The sequence below is a fragment of the Lolium rigidum genome, chromosome 6, assembly GCF_022539505.1.
Source record: "Lolium rigidum isolate FL_2022 chromosome 6, APGP_CSIRO_Lrig_0.1, whole genome shotgun sequence".
Taxonomy (NCBI): Eukaryota; Viridiplantae; Streptophyta; class Magnoliopsida; order Poales; family Poaceae; genus Lolium; species Lolium rigidum.
The window spans coordinates 286990570-287003822 of record NC_061513.1 but is presented as its reverse complement, the minus strand read 5'-3'; the positions used below and the strand labels follow the sequence as shown (position 1 = coordinate 287003822).

The 13253-nt window shown below is 43.0% G+C and overlaps 2 protein-coding genes across 4 annotated transcripts; both read left to right on the top strand.

Annotated features, from left to right (window-relative positions):
• The first annotated feature begins 318 nt into the window (after positions 1-318).
• Positions 319-2856, top strand: LOC124666285. Of its 3 annotated transcripts, none has more exons than XM_047203630.1 (3): positions 319-1072; positions 1149-1215; positions 2725-2827. In XM_047203630.1, the coding sequence occupies exons 1-3, from the start codon at positions 783-785 to the stop codon at positions 2818-2820; spliced, it is 453 nt and encodes a 150-aa protein (XP_047059586.1). In that variant the 5' UTR covers positions 319-782; the 3' UTR covers positions 2821-2827. The 3 variants fall into 3 exon arrangements, with proteins under 3 accessions (XP_047059586.1, XP_047059585.1, XP_047059584.1); XM_047203629.1 differs by having other exon boundaries at positions 1140-1215; XM_047203628.1 differs by having other exon boundaries at positions 319-1215; positions 2725-2856.
• A 7171-nt stretch (positions 2857-10027) lies between these two features.
• LOC124664308 (F-box protein At5g03970) lies at positions 10028-11197 on the top strand. The gene has a single exon (XM_047201856.1). It carries the CDS (start codon positions 10028-10030, stop codon positions 11195-11197), a length of 1170 nt encoding a protein of 389 aa, XP_047057812.1.
• Positions 11198-13253: the final 2056 nt, after the last annotated feature.

Here is a 13253-nt window from a genome sequence, read left to right as displayed (position 1 = left end):
CATATGCGATGCTGATCTAACGGCCTGACAAGCTCCACGTCTCTAGTAGTTTAGTTAAGTTAATTATCGGTTTAGCTTGAGTCAATGCACTATTAATGTAATGAACTTTGGCTTGGGCTTGTCTCACCGTTATAAGGGACAAGCAGGGGTGGATGGGAGGTTAACCAAGCAATAAACATTTTATTTTCCTGTATCATTTCTTCCTTTGCAAGCTTACGGCGAGTCTGGGTGTCGCTAACCCCTCTCCCTCCTCTGCTCCTGCTGCTGGATTCCCGTCATGGCCGATCGCTGGCCTGACATTCCTCGGCTGCTTCAGCGGCGGCACCGGCCTCTCCTTCACACCAGCTCTGGGCGCCCCCAACCGTGTGCCCCCCGAGCGCTTCTCCCTGCAGATCGACGACGGGGACCGACTCTATCCCCACGGATGCCGCCATGGCCTCCTACTACTCTCCGACCTTAAGAAGAATCAGTTCCTGGTCTGGGACCCCGTCACCGGCGACCGGCACCGCGTTGTCCTTCCCCCAGGGTTCGAGGGACAAGCGATACGCAACCCGATCCATGGGGCGGTGCTTCGTGCTGCGGGAGACGCCCACTTCAAGCTGGTCTTGGTCATGGTGGACATCGACGACGAGATACAAGCGGTCGCAAGAGTTTACTCGTCACAGACCGGCATATGGGGTGATATCATCTCAACGCCGCTTCCACCCTAGGCTAATCAGGGCTGGTATCACACCAGCGTTTTTCCAGAGCCCTCTGTGCTGGTTGGGGATTCCCTTTACTGGATGCTTTTGGGAAAATTTGATGGAATTCTCGAGTTTGATTTTGTCAGGCAGAGCCTAGCCGTGATACAAGTGCCAGTGAATATGTTTGATGAGGGCTGCTGCTTCACGGTTGTGCGAGCAGAGGGTGGTGGGCTCGGTTTCCTCTCCGTGTCAAAATTCGCCGCCAAAGCCAGGTTATGGAAGAGGAAGACAGACTGTGATGGTGTTGTATCGTGGGGGCTAGGAACAACTATTGAACTGGACAAGCTACTCTCCCTCAATTCAAAGAAGTACTACATAAGAATACTAGGGTATGCTGAGGAGAATAATTTGGTCTTCATGAGCACACCTGTCGGCTTCTTAATGCTCCACCTTCAGTCATGGCAGGTCACTAGGCTTTCTGAATCCATCCTCTATTGTCGCCATCATCCATTCGAAAGTCTCTATATTGAAGGTAAGAGTATGCCTTTGCACAGCAGGCATAAAAATATCCAAGTTATTTTTTGGTAACTTGTTTGATGGGATGCCATTCACATCCTTCCAAATTAAGCTAACGACTTATATAGTGTCATACTCATACCACTCTTATTTATTTTGCTGCTTGATGGTTATGAACTGGATTCAAATATGTCACTAGTAGCTAGTGTCTTTTGCTGCTTGATGTATTAATTTTCTTTCTAAAAAAAATAGTGATGCTATTTTTCTTCATATCATCTGATACTTTTACCATCTTGGAACTATTTGGTTCAACTAAGAGCTAGCAAACTTTTTTTATCAGTTCATTATATGAATATCCATAATTAAAACAATGAACACCAAGATTGTCAAATTCTTTTCTATATTAATTGAACTAAAATTCGTTGTGACCTGCATGTTGACAACATACGGACGAATTCAATAAGGGTAGTTTTAGTGCATAGCTGCAATGGTTGTACTGTTAGCTTAATTTCTGTCAATGAAGCAGCCACGCATAGGTTGGCGTGGGTAGCTAGGTACCTCCTTTGTCAAAATAAATATGTAGAGATGTTATTTTAAATACCCCATATAATTATCACCGTTATTACTATCCTTACTGGATTCTATCACTTTAAATATTCCATGTCCATAGCCTAGTCTAGCTTCGTTTTTCTTTTTCTTTCTGTTGTGGGCTATAATTGCACCGCTTCTGTGTCTGTCTTACTAATACGAATGACCCACAGTTTGGTGTGTGTTCGAGAACAAAAGTTTAGTAAATGAATATCGATACAATAAAATAGTGAACACCAAAGTGACCTTTTTTTGTAACAATAGAACTAAACTTCGTTGTTGCCTGCCTATTGACATACGCAAGAATTGCATAATGGTAGTGCTAGCGCGTAGCTGCAGTATATTGTTTTCTCAGGACGAGTTACATAATAGTTAGAAGTTGAAGGTACTAACATGAAAAACTAGCTCAATCCAACAAAAATGTTAAATAGATAGCTCAATACATATGTTTGGAAGCTAGGGGCTTTTTATATTTCTGCCAGTCAGTACTTATCTCTGCTGATCTTGCTAATATTCATTAATATAAATCGTACTTGATTCACCATTTATAAATAATTCTTCATTATCAAGTGGAGGAAAGTCCTGTTGTGAGAGTTCATTTGTACCAAGGTCGTTTCTGGATAAATTTAGTTAAATGCCATCTAAAACTGAATAGTCATGGTCTCTTTTGTTGCTAGGGTTTATCGGTATGGGTTTATCTTATTTTGTTCAATGTGGTGTGAAATGAGGGGAAACAAGTTCTAGATAACCTATGGCTTACCTTTTTGGGGATATTCGTTCAATTTGACAGTAGGTGTGGTTTTGTCTCGTCTTATTTTTGTATCAAAGCTGAGTTGTTTATCAAATTGCACTTTTCAGTTTATGCAAGTACCTCCTGCTCGTATCTATTTGGATTTCGATATAGTGTAATTGGTTGAATAACTGCTTGTGCTTGTAGAAAAAGACACTGGTGGTAGACACGATGGGGCTGAAATTCCACACAATGCATAAGATGATTGTCTGGTTAGATATGCCATTATGGTGTTTTGGTTGAGCAGGTAAGCTTCTCTTTTGCTTATATGATGAGGTATCTGAATCGTTGTTTTGAAAAAAAAGTACAGTATCTATTTTCATTGTAGTACCACATTCTCAAGTACCAAGTTGCAAGAGAAAACTCCCAAAATTCTCTTTTCATCCATTTCCTCAGCCGTTCCCCACTTTCTTGCCTCCCATGATGCTTTAATGGCAGACTGTGTCTTTGATCTCTTTTCCAAGTCTCGCTTTTCTTGCTCCTCATCCATTTCTACCTAACTCGTCAAATAAGTACTGACTTAGTACCCTTTCCATTTCCTAATTGTGCATATGTTTTTGTGTGCTAAAAAATGAGAATGTTGTCATGCTTAACAGTAGCAGAATGAAATACTTCCCCTTTGCCGAGTTTCATGGATATAAAGTTTGCTACATTGCCTTTATTTTTTTTTTCTGGTTATGGATCTATCAAGTCCTCATGTTATTTGAATGTTGCCCCTCTGCGGAAGCACTGTCAGGAAATGCAGGAACCAAGTCCTGCATTTGAGAAACCTGTGACGTTTGAGTGGAATGCTATCCTGCACTGACAGGAACGCAGGGATCGATGCCTGCATATTGCAGCACGAATCTGGCATCCCTCGGCTTGGTTTATATGCAAACTGCGTTATATTCCGCATTCTGTTTCTTGACGCCTCCATGGCTGTTTTAATAGAAAATGGCCCTCCTTATTTGAACCCCAACAACGACACAAGGTTGATGCAGAGCCATTGCTGTCTTGAGATTCATACAAGTGACTATGCAAGCCGTACTTTGAGTGCATGTTCTTCCAAGACGCTCGGACTCCATAGTAGTCCTAATGGCATGGCTAGTCCTTTATTCCATATTCTACATCCTCAAACTGGGTAGAGTCTATTCCGACTGGAAGCTGAAAGTTCCAGTTCATGGAAAGCTAATCATTTTGTTGTTTTAAATCATTGGTTGGAAAATATAGTACACAAATATATGTAGACCATACAGGAATTATTTTGACAGTAAAGGACCTCATGTCAAAGATCATGAGCGGAACAGGTTCATGAATCGATTCATGATGCTTATGTCGCATGAATTTGAATAGTAAATTCAATTTCTTAGTGACTATCTATCTCGCGCATTTGTAAACAATATGCATATGAGAGCCAGAAAACCGGATGTTTCTCTTTCCTACTCCATGAGCACCCCCATATGCCAACTGTTTTGTTATTCTCCACTTGTACCAAATATAGCAAAAGATAGCTAGTGTTAGAAGTTTAAAGTGTACAACTGACACTCTTAATTAGTTAATTACCTATTGTTGTTCTCTGCTTCAATGTTTTTTTTGTCAAATAATGCTAAGACGATTCAGCTTTGTAGCTGCTGACACAATTTCAACTCAGCTTTTCCATGAATGAATAATACCATAAATTGTCTGACTGATGATGTTTACTTTCTCCCCAGGTATATAGAGTTACATTCCCGTCACGCAAATGCAGAGATCTATTAGTGGGTGTAGGTTCTTCCATTTTGTGCGGTGATTGTCCCTCTATGTAGCATGCACTGGTCACCAGAAGGTGGACATGTATGAATCAATCGCTTAATTTGCTAACTCCTGTCTATTATTTAATTATGTAGACAACCAGCATGATGGTTGAAGGCACTTTGACTCGCGTCTGTTCAGCAGTAGTACTAGTCATGTGGTTCGTATAATTTGCTTTACTTCAGTTTTTGAACAAAGCATGCCGTGCCCTCACCTGCCAATTGATCTAGCTTGCAATTTACTGTTTGTGCCTGTGCGTGTCTGATTATCTTCAAATGTCGTATCAGAAGGGAGATTTCTGCCCCGATCTGCTTTTTTAATTTAATTTCTCTTTTGTTCGAAGCCGAGTATTTTAGAAGCTTAGTTCTGAGTACTGACTAATGGAATGTTTAGTCGAATCAGTCTGACCTGGGAGTTGGGAAGAAGTTCCTGTTTTGCTGAATCTTGTTAGCACCTACTGATCTGGTGATATTTGCAAAACTATTACTGCACTAGCTGTAAAGATGCTATTTGGTCGCACCGTAAGGCTATTCTTGCTATCTTGCGATATTGTTGACTTGATGTATTATCCTTTCTATTGACTACACGTGATATTGCTGCATCCTGGGTTATTACTTGAGAAAATTTCTACTTTGCTATGCAAGACAACCAATAACTTCATCAGCTGGTAGGTGGATACAAATCTTGTTTTTATTTGTTTAAAAGCCTGACTGTTGGTCTCAAAGTTCCTCAATTATTATGTTAAAGTGGATTTTGTACACACGCATCGGTGTGGATGTTATCATGTCCACATTTTTCTTTTGAATATTACCCGCAAAAAAAGTTGTTATTGAATATATGTGTTGCAAATTCCTGGCTTGGTTTCACCACTCTCTGTCATGTCACGATCAGATGATACATTTTACCGAGCCCCCACATATTGTATGCATTAGGTGTATAGCCTCTATGCAATGGAGTTCACCGGATTAGTTGCAATGGAGGGTGGTGAAGGCACAGGGAGAGAGCATGTAGCTCCGGAAAGACATGGCAGGGAGCCAAGGACACATCCTATCTACTAGTAGTTTTTCAAAGATTCTCGCTCACGAACCAGATTTGGTGAAGTGCAAAAAATCAAACCATGTCTGCTACTTTTCCGAATCATGAAGCAATGTGTGGCTGAGATAGCTCACGTACCAATGTGTGCGTGTACAAATGTATTTTCTATTATCATGTTTCAGTATAATTTGAATTTGAGTTTGAGATAAGAAACTCGCGCATGAGAGGTTTGTACATGACTTTCCTGTGTGTTCAGTTAAGTGAGAAAATAAAGAAATTTAAAGTGGATACTCTTTTATGCTAACTTTTGGTGTCAAAGTTTTCCATGCGTTGTGTTTAAATAATGGAGAACTTCGGGATCCAAAGCTAGTCCATGAGAGGGAAGTCTCGATATTTCTTACACACCTCACCTCATTTATCCTCGTTGTGTTTTTTTACATACCTAAACGTTTGGATGTCAAAGATACTATGGCCATGTGCTTAATTCCTGCCACCAAATTGTTTAGCGAGAACAAGCTTTTGGTAGATCCTTCTTCGAATCTTCCATTTTCTGACGTTGGTAATAGTTATAATTATTTGAAACTTGATTTGTTTTGCGCACATATGAAAATTTTATGTAGAACCGGGCGCGGTGTAATTAACATCTCAACAACTTTAATGTGGCATCAGCCTCTAGAACACTATTTCTTGTGATCTTGCATGGCAAGAGGGGCCATAAGGTTTGGGGGAGCGTCTCAAGTTCACCTTCATCAATTACGTATGACTCCTATAATTTTGTCACCATGTCAGGCGAAGCCATGAAAGGTGTTGCTAACACCACCATCGAAGGCACAACTTATGGGGTTCCTCCATTGGTCATACCATCAACCAACTTGTACACAAATCTTGCCATATTGTTATCCCCCTTTCTGATAACTGCATATGTGATTGAGATTGATGTGTTAGGTTGTTTCCTGTCTTTCCCTCACATTTCTAATTTGCCCGTCTCTGCTAGTTAATATTGAGAATTCTGTTGTCATGATTTTCAATTGGATTAAATTAATGTGAACATTATTAGTAATTATTTCAACACATGTGGTGTTTGTTGTCGGTGGATGAACCAATATTGTGTTGTTTGTTTCAGGTGCATTAAGAGAGGGGCTTCGCCAACATTAGCAAATCACATGACATTTTGTATTTTCTATGAAAGATTCGATATTGAAATCTTGGACTTCATGTGAACAAAATTTGGTTGTGCATTGCATAATACAAACCCCCGTGAAGTTGTTCTTTCCACAGGTCGTGCATGTGTATACAAAGTAATAATCCAACCAACTGATATTCCTAATAGAGATATATCATTCTCAGACAGAATAATTAAAATAGACTAAAAAACATCATCAATGCCAACTACAATAATACAAGATCGAGATTAAACATCCCACTCAAACATAATTGAAATATATGCGACATGTTATGAAATTAATTGGCAACTGATCGAGATCATCTAGGCATATACTGTACATTACAGACAGATAAACTTTACCAAGAAATACCACCGACATATCAATCATACCATCCCAGCAAATCTGGGCATCTCACATCTGGTAGGGGGCATCGCACCACACGGCGGCGGCGCCGACGTGTGTGCGCCCGCATCCTGACACCCAGCTCTCGTAGTCCTCATATAGCACGCCGTACGACCCTGGTGGGAGGTGCAGCGTGACCTCGTACAGCGGCGGCCCTAGCTTCATGTCCGCTGTGAGGCTGTCCAGCACGTGGCCTTCGGGTACGTGGGTCGTCCTTGCGGCAACACGCTGCTCGGCTGAGCTCTTCGGCCCGGCGCAGAGCCGCCCCGCATCGGCCTCGCTTGTGGCGAGCAGGACACCACGGTAGGAGACCTCAACGTAGGTGCCGGGTCTGATGCACGCCTTGGTCCCGTAGTTCCGCGAAGAGACTCCGAGGGTGAGATTGAACGACAGGCCCCTCGTCCGATCGAGGTCGGAGACGGAGTCTATGGCGACGTAGTAATGCGCGTCAAGATGGAGGAGCACGATCGGGAGGACGATGCACAGGGTGATCACGACGAACAAGATCGTAGCCATGCTCCCGATGCTGGTGTGCAACTCCATTAGCCTCTCGCGGACAATGCTTCGAAGTTGTCTTGCCTAGAGTCATCAGCAACTCTCGATAGTTATGTTCCCTTGTAAATGAAACTCTCCTTCCTATCTTAATGAATGAAGACACGCAATACTCGCGTGTGTTCTTGAAAAAAGGTAATGGAAATGACAGCTCACGTACCTCTGTAATTAAAAGGGTTTGTCACAACATCTACCACCTCCATACAATCAGATTCAACCATAACTGAGTGTCCATCTATTCCTCCTGCCGGGCGAAGCCTAGATACTAGTAACGACATAGCTTCAAAACATCAATCACATGCTCCTTATCGGGGGCGGAGCCAGGCCCCGCGCAACCAGGGTTGTGGCCCTAGGCGCAACAAATCTTTCCACTTATTACCTATAGGTTTTAGTATAGTGGCCCATGGTTCGTCTGAGTTCCAGGCCAGTCAGCGCTTCATTTTCCTATGTTTCGCGACTCGTGAGTGACGGAGGAACGAGACAACGAGCCCCGAAGTCCCAAACAGGTTGTGAACACTTTCTTTTCGAGCTAGAGAGCGCCGGTGCCGGCTCACCGCCTCGAACTAGCCCGTCGCGCTGTCTGGCCTCCCCACGCAGTTGTTGGTATGCGATGCGGCACTATGTCTTGAGCTGTCGGTCTACCGTTCCGTCGCCGAGCCATGACCATCATCCTTCACCCGTCGCCTCCACCACTCGGTATCCCCTCTTCCGTCCCCTCGTTATATCTTTTACTGCTGGTTGCTGCACGCCTCCAGCTCCATTGCTCCCCTCCTCGCGTGACAGAAGCAGGAAGATAGGGAAGAGTAATTTCTGAATTCTGATTACTCCTTGAGAATTGAATTGAGTCCGACATTCAGCTAATGCACATTGTTACGAATTGATTTCATGTTTAGAAATAGATGGCAGGTAATTACTGTTGATATGGTCGTGGGAGTATCTTTTGTATTTGTAGTACCATTTCTAGTTTTTTGTCCTCTCTTATGTAGTGTACTGTACAGTGAACAAGTGAGTTGAAATTATATGTTTATCTTTGCAATTGTATAAAAAGATGTTACATGAGTTTTTGTGTGTGTTTAGTTTTCGGGGCGGGGCTTGATTCAATCCTAGCTCCGCCACTGCTCCTTATCATCACATGAAACAGCTATGAAGTTTTCACCAGAATCTCGTATATTTGTCCCTATAGCTCCAGTTCCTGGATCCACTAAATAAGAAGCATCTGACATTTAACTTTGACTAAGGCGCCTTAGTACTCCTGAACATTAGTAAAATGTCAAATTTTATTAACTTTGACTAAATATTTAGAAAAAAATATTTACATGTACAATTATGAATGTACACATTAAAAAAATATTTTATGGTGAATCTGCTAATATTAATCTAATATTATAGTTTTTCATATTTGTATATATAAATTTGGTCAAACTTAGAAAACATTGACTTTTACGTAATCCTTAGACGTTTTATATTTTAGGTTGGAGGAAGTATATATTCTCTCCTATGTGTCGATATTCAGTATTTTTCTCTTGTTGCCATGACGGAGTAATTGCGAGGTGAGGTGCAAGACAACTAAGGATGAAATTGTGTATGCGTTGATCAGATATGTAAGTTTTTAAATACAACTGTGGAGTGAAAAGGGGAAACAAGTTTACTCTAGCATTATGAATCGTTTTGTTCTTTTAGGAAATTCCTGTCTTTTCTGAGAGAGGGAAATTTATACTCCAGGAGACGTTGTAGGCACTTTATAATCTGCGGAGAGTACAGTAAAAAAGAACTTAGTGGGCTTGTTCTATGTATCTAGCCATGGGCTGGGCTTCAGAAGAAAGAGAAAGTCAGGGGCTCTCTCACGATTATGGTCATTTTCCGCTGTTCAGTGTCACTGCTAGGAATGGCAACGGGTCTGCCCTCGCGCGGAGATTGCCTTTTCTTCCCTGTCCCCGCGTTTGTGAAATTCCCCATCCCCATCCCTATTCCCCACCTTGGGGACTATTTTTTTCCGTCCCCATCACCCACCGGGTATAGCAGACCCACAGGTTTTCCACCCCCGTCACAAACAGTAGACAAATCATGAAAATATCTCAGAAATTCAAGCTCAAAAATAACTTAATACGTGCAGACTGCAGAGTCACACAACCACACACTGACACACATAAGACATAACGAGTACTTATGTTTGACTCACATAGTTCACACGATGACACCACCGAATCACGTGATTACCAGAAGGTAAGCAAGCATTAGTAACAGTGCGTAAATACGTGTTAGCTGAAATTAAGCAGGACAAGCTAAATTTGTGGGATATTACCAATACATGCGGGGCTCTGCGGGGTTCGGGTATGGGGACTGCTAGAACGCCACCCGCCCCGCTTTCCCCATCGGGGAGCATGTCTTGCCGTTAATACTCCCATGGGGATAAATTAGATACCACACCCGGCCCCTAATAGAGGAAAACCCCGTCGGGTTTCGGGTAAACGGTCCCCATTGCCATCCCTGCACTCCCCAGACGAGCGAGCTCTAGGGCAAGATCGATGAGCAGCCCCCGCCGCCGCCACCACCACCACGTACGCTCGCCGGCGACCGGGCCACTGGACGACGACGACCTCCTCCGCGAGATCCTCGTCCGTCTCCCACCGCAGCCCTCCTCCCTCCCCCGCGCATCAGCCGTCTGCAAGCGCTGGCGCAGCCTCATCTCCGACCCCGGCTTCTTCCGCCGCTTCCGCCTCCGCCACCGGCGCAACCCGCCCCTCCTCGGTTTCTTCGACAGGTATGCCGGTCTGTCCTTCCTACCTACTCTGGAGGCCCCCAACCGTGTCCCTCCCGGGCGCTTCTCTTCGGAGCACGGCGACGACTTCGAGCGCTCCATGTCTCTTGGATGTCGCCATGGTCTCTTCCTCATCTTCCTTTCGAAGCCACGCAAGGTCCTGGCGTGGGACCCCATCACCGGTGACAAGCACAACATTGCCATTCCCGCGGCGTTCGATACAAAGAAAACCATGGGCCTGGTCAATGGGGCGGTGCTTCGCCCTGCTGGAGAGGGCCAACACTTCCAGGTTGCCTTGGCTGAGGCGGACGAAAAACAACAAGCGCTCACCTGCGTTTACTCGTCAAAGACAGGCCTATGGGGAAATCTCAACTCAACGCCGCTTCCATACGAAGCTAATGGGAGCCGTATGCCCACCATGGTTCACACGGAAGACGTTGTTCTGGCTGGAGATTCCCTTTACTGGATGTTGACTGGAAATTTAGTTGGAATTCTTGAATTTGACTTGGTGAAGCAGAGCCTAGCTGTGGTACCTCTGCCAGTGGATATTTGTCGCCGGGGCAGCTGCTTCAGGATGATGCGGGCTGAGGGTGGTGGGTTGGGTTTCCTCTTCGTGCAAGCGGCAGATCACACGGCTCAGTTATGGCAGAGGAAGACCGATTGTGATGGTGTTTCTTCATGGAAGCTTGGAAGAACTATTGAACTGGACAAGGTGCTTTCCCTGAAACCAGAGGAGAAAGGGCCGCTATCCATACTAGGGTTTGCTGAGGAGAATAATGTGGTGTTTCTGTGGACAAGAATCGGCGTCTTCATGATCAATCTTGAGACTTTGGAGTTCAAGAACCTTTACAAAACCATGGTCTTTTCTCACTATCATCCATTCGAAAGTGTCTACACTACAGGTAATAACATGCCTTATATTGCTGATACAGGATAACCAAGTTATTGTTCGATAATTGGCTGATGAAATTATGCTCACAGAAGTTTGTGTTAAACCAACAATTTTAAATAGTGTCATATCATTTGTTTCTTTTTGCTGCTTCATGACCTCTTCAGCAGTGATGATGTCCTGCATTGTTCTGTTTTCATTCTTTGTGGTGGCTTTTAATGTAACGATTAATGGTTTGTGGTCTAGAAAAATAATCTGTTAGTGGTATCTAATTTGCTTTATGTTCTGTAGACAGGCAGTGGGCTGCAATTCGTCTACTGTTAGCTTTGTTTCTGTAATTTTTGTGCTTAAGTCAGAGCTAGATAACTGTCTTCATCGTTTTATTTATGAATATACAATAAAACAATGAGTACAAAATTGGAAAATTTTATGTGGAATAATTGAACTAATTTCATCATTGTCTGCCTACTGACAGATACAAAAAATTGTCTAATGGTAGTGTTAGTGCATATGTGCAGTGCCATTTTTATCAACAGGGGGGATATGCAACTGTTCGAAGTTCTAGTACATGAAAAAATGGCTTGAGCCCTTTGGAAGCTTATGCCTAGTTATATTTCTTCCATTCTGTATTGTTATCTCTGCTGATATTGCTAACAGGCTTAAATCCATTTGTGTAACCGTTTGGTTTGAAATTTACAAAAGTTGTTCCTTTATCAAATTGTAGGATTGTCCTGCATGTGGCATGCCCGTAGAAACCATTTGGTTTGAAATTTACGGAAGTTGTTCATTTTGCATGCTCCTTGATCCTATCTTTTCTGCGACGGCATATACTCTGCCCCAAATGACACATTGTTTGAATTCTTATGCTTATAGGAACATGTGTTAATGGTGGACACGATGGGGCCAAGCTTCTGCTCAATACATAAGATTGCCCTGTTTGATATTCTATTTGATCTACTGCTTGAGTAGGTAAGTTTATCTTCTACTGATGTTCTACCCACCCTATACTCTGGATGTGCTGTTTTGTTTCCCCTCCCTTTCATCCAGCTTCCCCTGCTTTTGGTTTACCTCCTAATACTCCCCAAGTTCCTTCTGTTATATAGTGTGGGATCCCCAACTTAGGACCCTTAGCCTATTTGTGCATATGTCCATGCCTTGTGAGAGATGATTACGCTGTCATGCCAAGTAGCTGCAGATGAACCACTAACTTTTTACTGTCGTGCGGGCTATATTACCATGGATTCTTCATACTTCATATTGAACAAAATGGCATGACTAGATTCACCATAAAAGCTGATTTAATCAGTAATGCCATCTTTTTTCTCCCGGTGGCATATTATCGTTAGACGTAGTGGTGAGAGTATTTAATGATGTTGTGCATGGTAGATAAACTACAGCCGTTTCTTTTTTGACTACTATTACAGCTCTTTTATGAAGAATGCAATTCATACGCTGATGTTCTCTTGCTTGAGGTTTCTACTCCATAAGTTTTATTTGTTTGTGACTAGCTAGCTCGGACATTTGTAAAAAAGTAGGCCTATGAGCTGGAATCAGGTGTCCATGAGCCCCTCTTATCACACTGATCTTCTAGCCTTTAGTCAGACCAGCTGTAGCCAAAAACTGCTAATAGTAGAAGTTGAAGGTGGTGCCACTACACTACAAATTACTTATTGTTATTGTTGTTCTCTGTTTCAGATATTGGTTTTGTCTAATAATGCTGACTTGCCCAGATGATCAAACTTTTGACACATTTCCCCCTAAATGAGCAGCTAATTTTGTTTCTAATGATGTTGCTAACTCCGCAGGTATCTAGAGTTTGGTGGCTGAAATGCAGAGGTGGCTTGTTGCCTTGTTGGGTGTAGGTTCTTCCGCTTTATGTTGTGAGAGAGATTGACCCTATATGTAGCATGCACTTGTCAGCTACGAAGTGAATCTGCAGAAATTAATCGCTTATTTGATAACTCTAATGTATTAGTATCTGGTTACTGTGGACGTTTGTCAACTGGCATGAAGGCTTTAGTCGTGATAACTCCCATGTCTTATCTGATTACCGTAGACATTTGTCAGCTGTCATGAAGGCTGAAGGCACACCGACTTGCTCCTA

Bases quoted from the DNA above. Each gene is read 5' to 3' on its own strand.
- LOC124664308 (XM_047201856.1), top strand. From the start codon at position 10,028: ATGAGCAGCCCCCGCCGCCGCCACCACCACCACGTACGCTCGCCGGCG.
- LOC124666285 (XM_047203628.1), top strand. From the start codon at position 783: ATGCTTTTGGGAAAATTTGATGGAATTCTCGAGTTTGATTTTGTCAGG. The intron at 1,216-2,724 runs GTAAGAGTATGC...TTGTGCTTGTAG, and splicing joins CGAAAGTCTCTATATTGAAG to AAAAAGACACTGGTGGTAGA.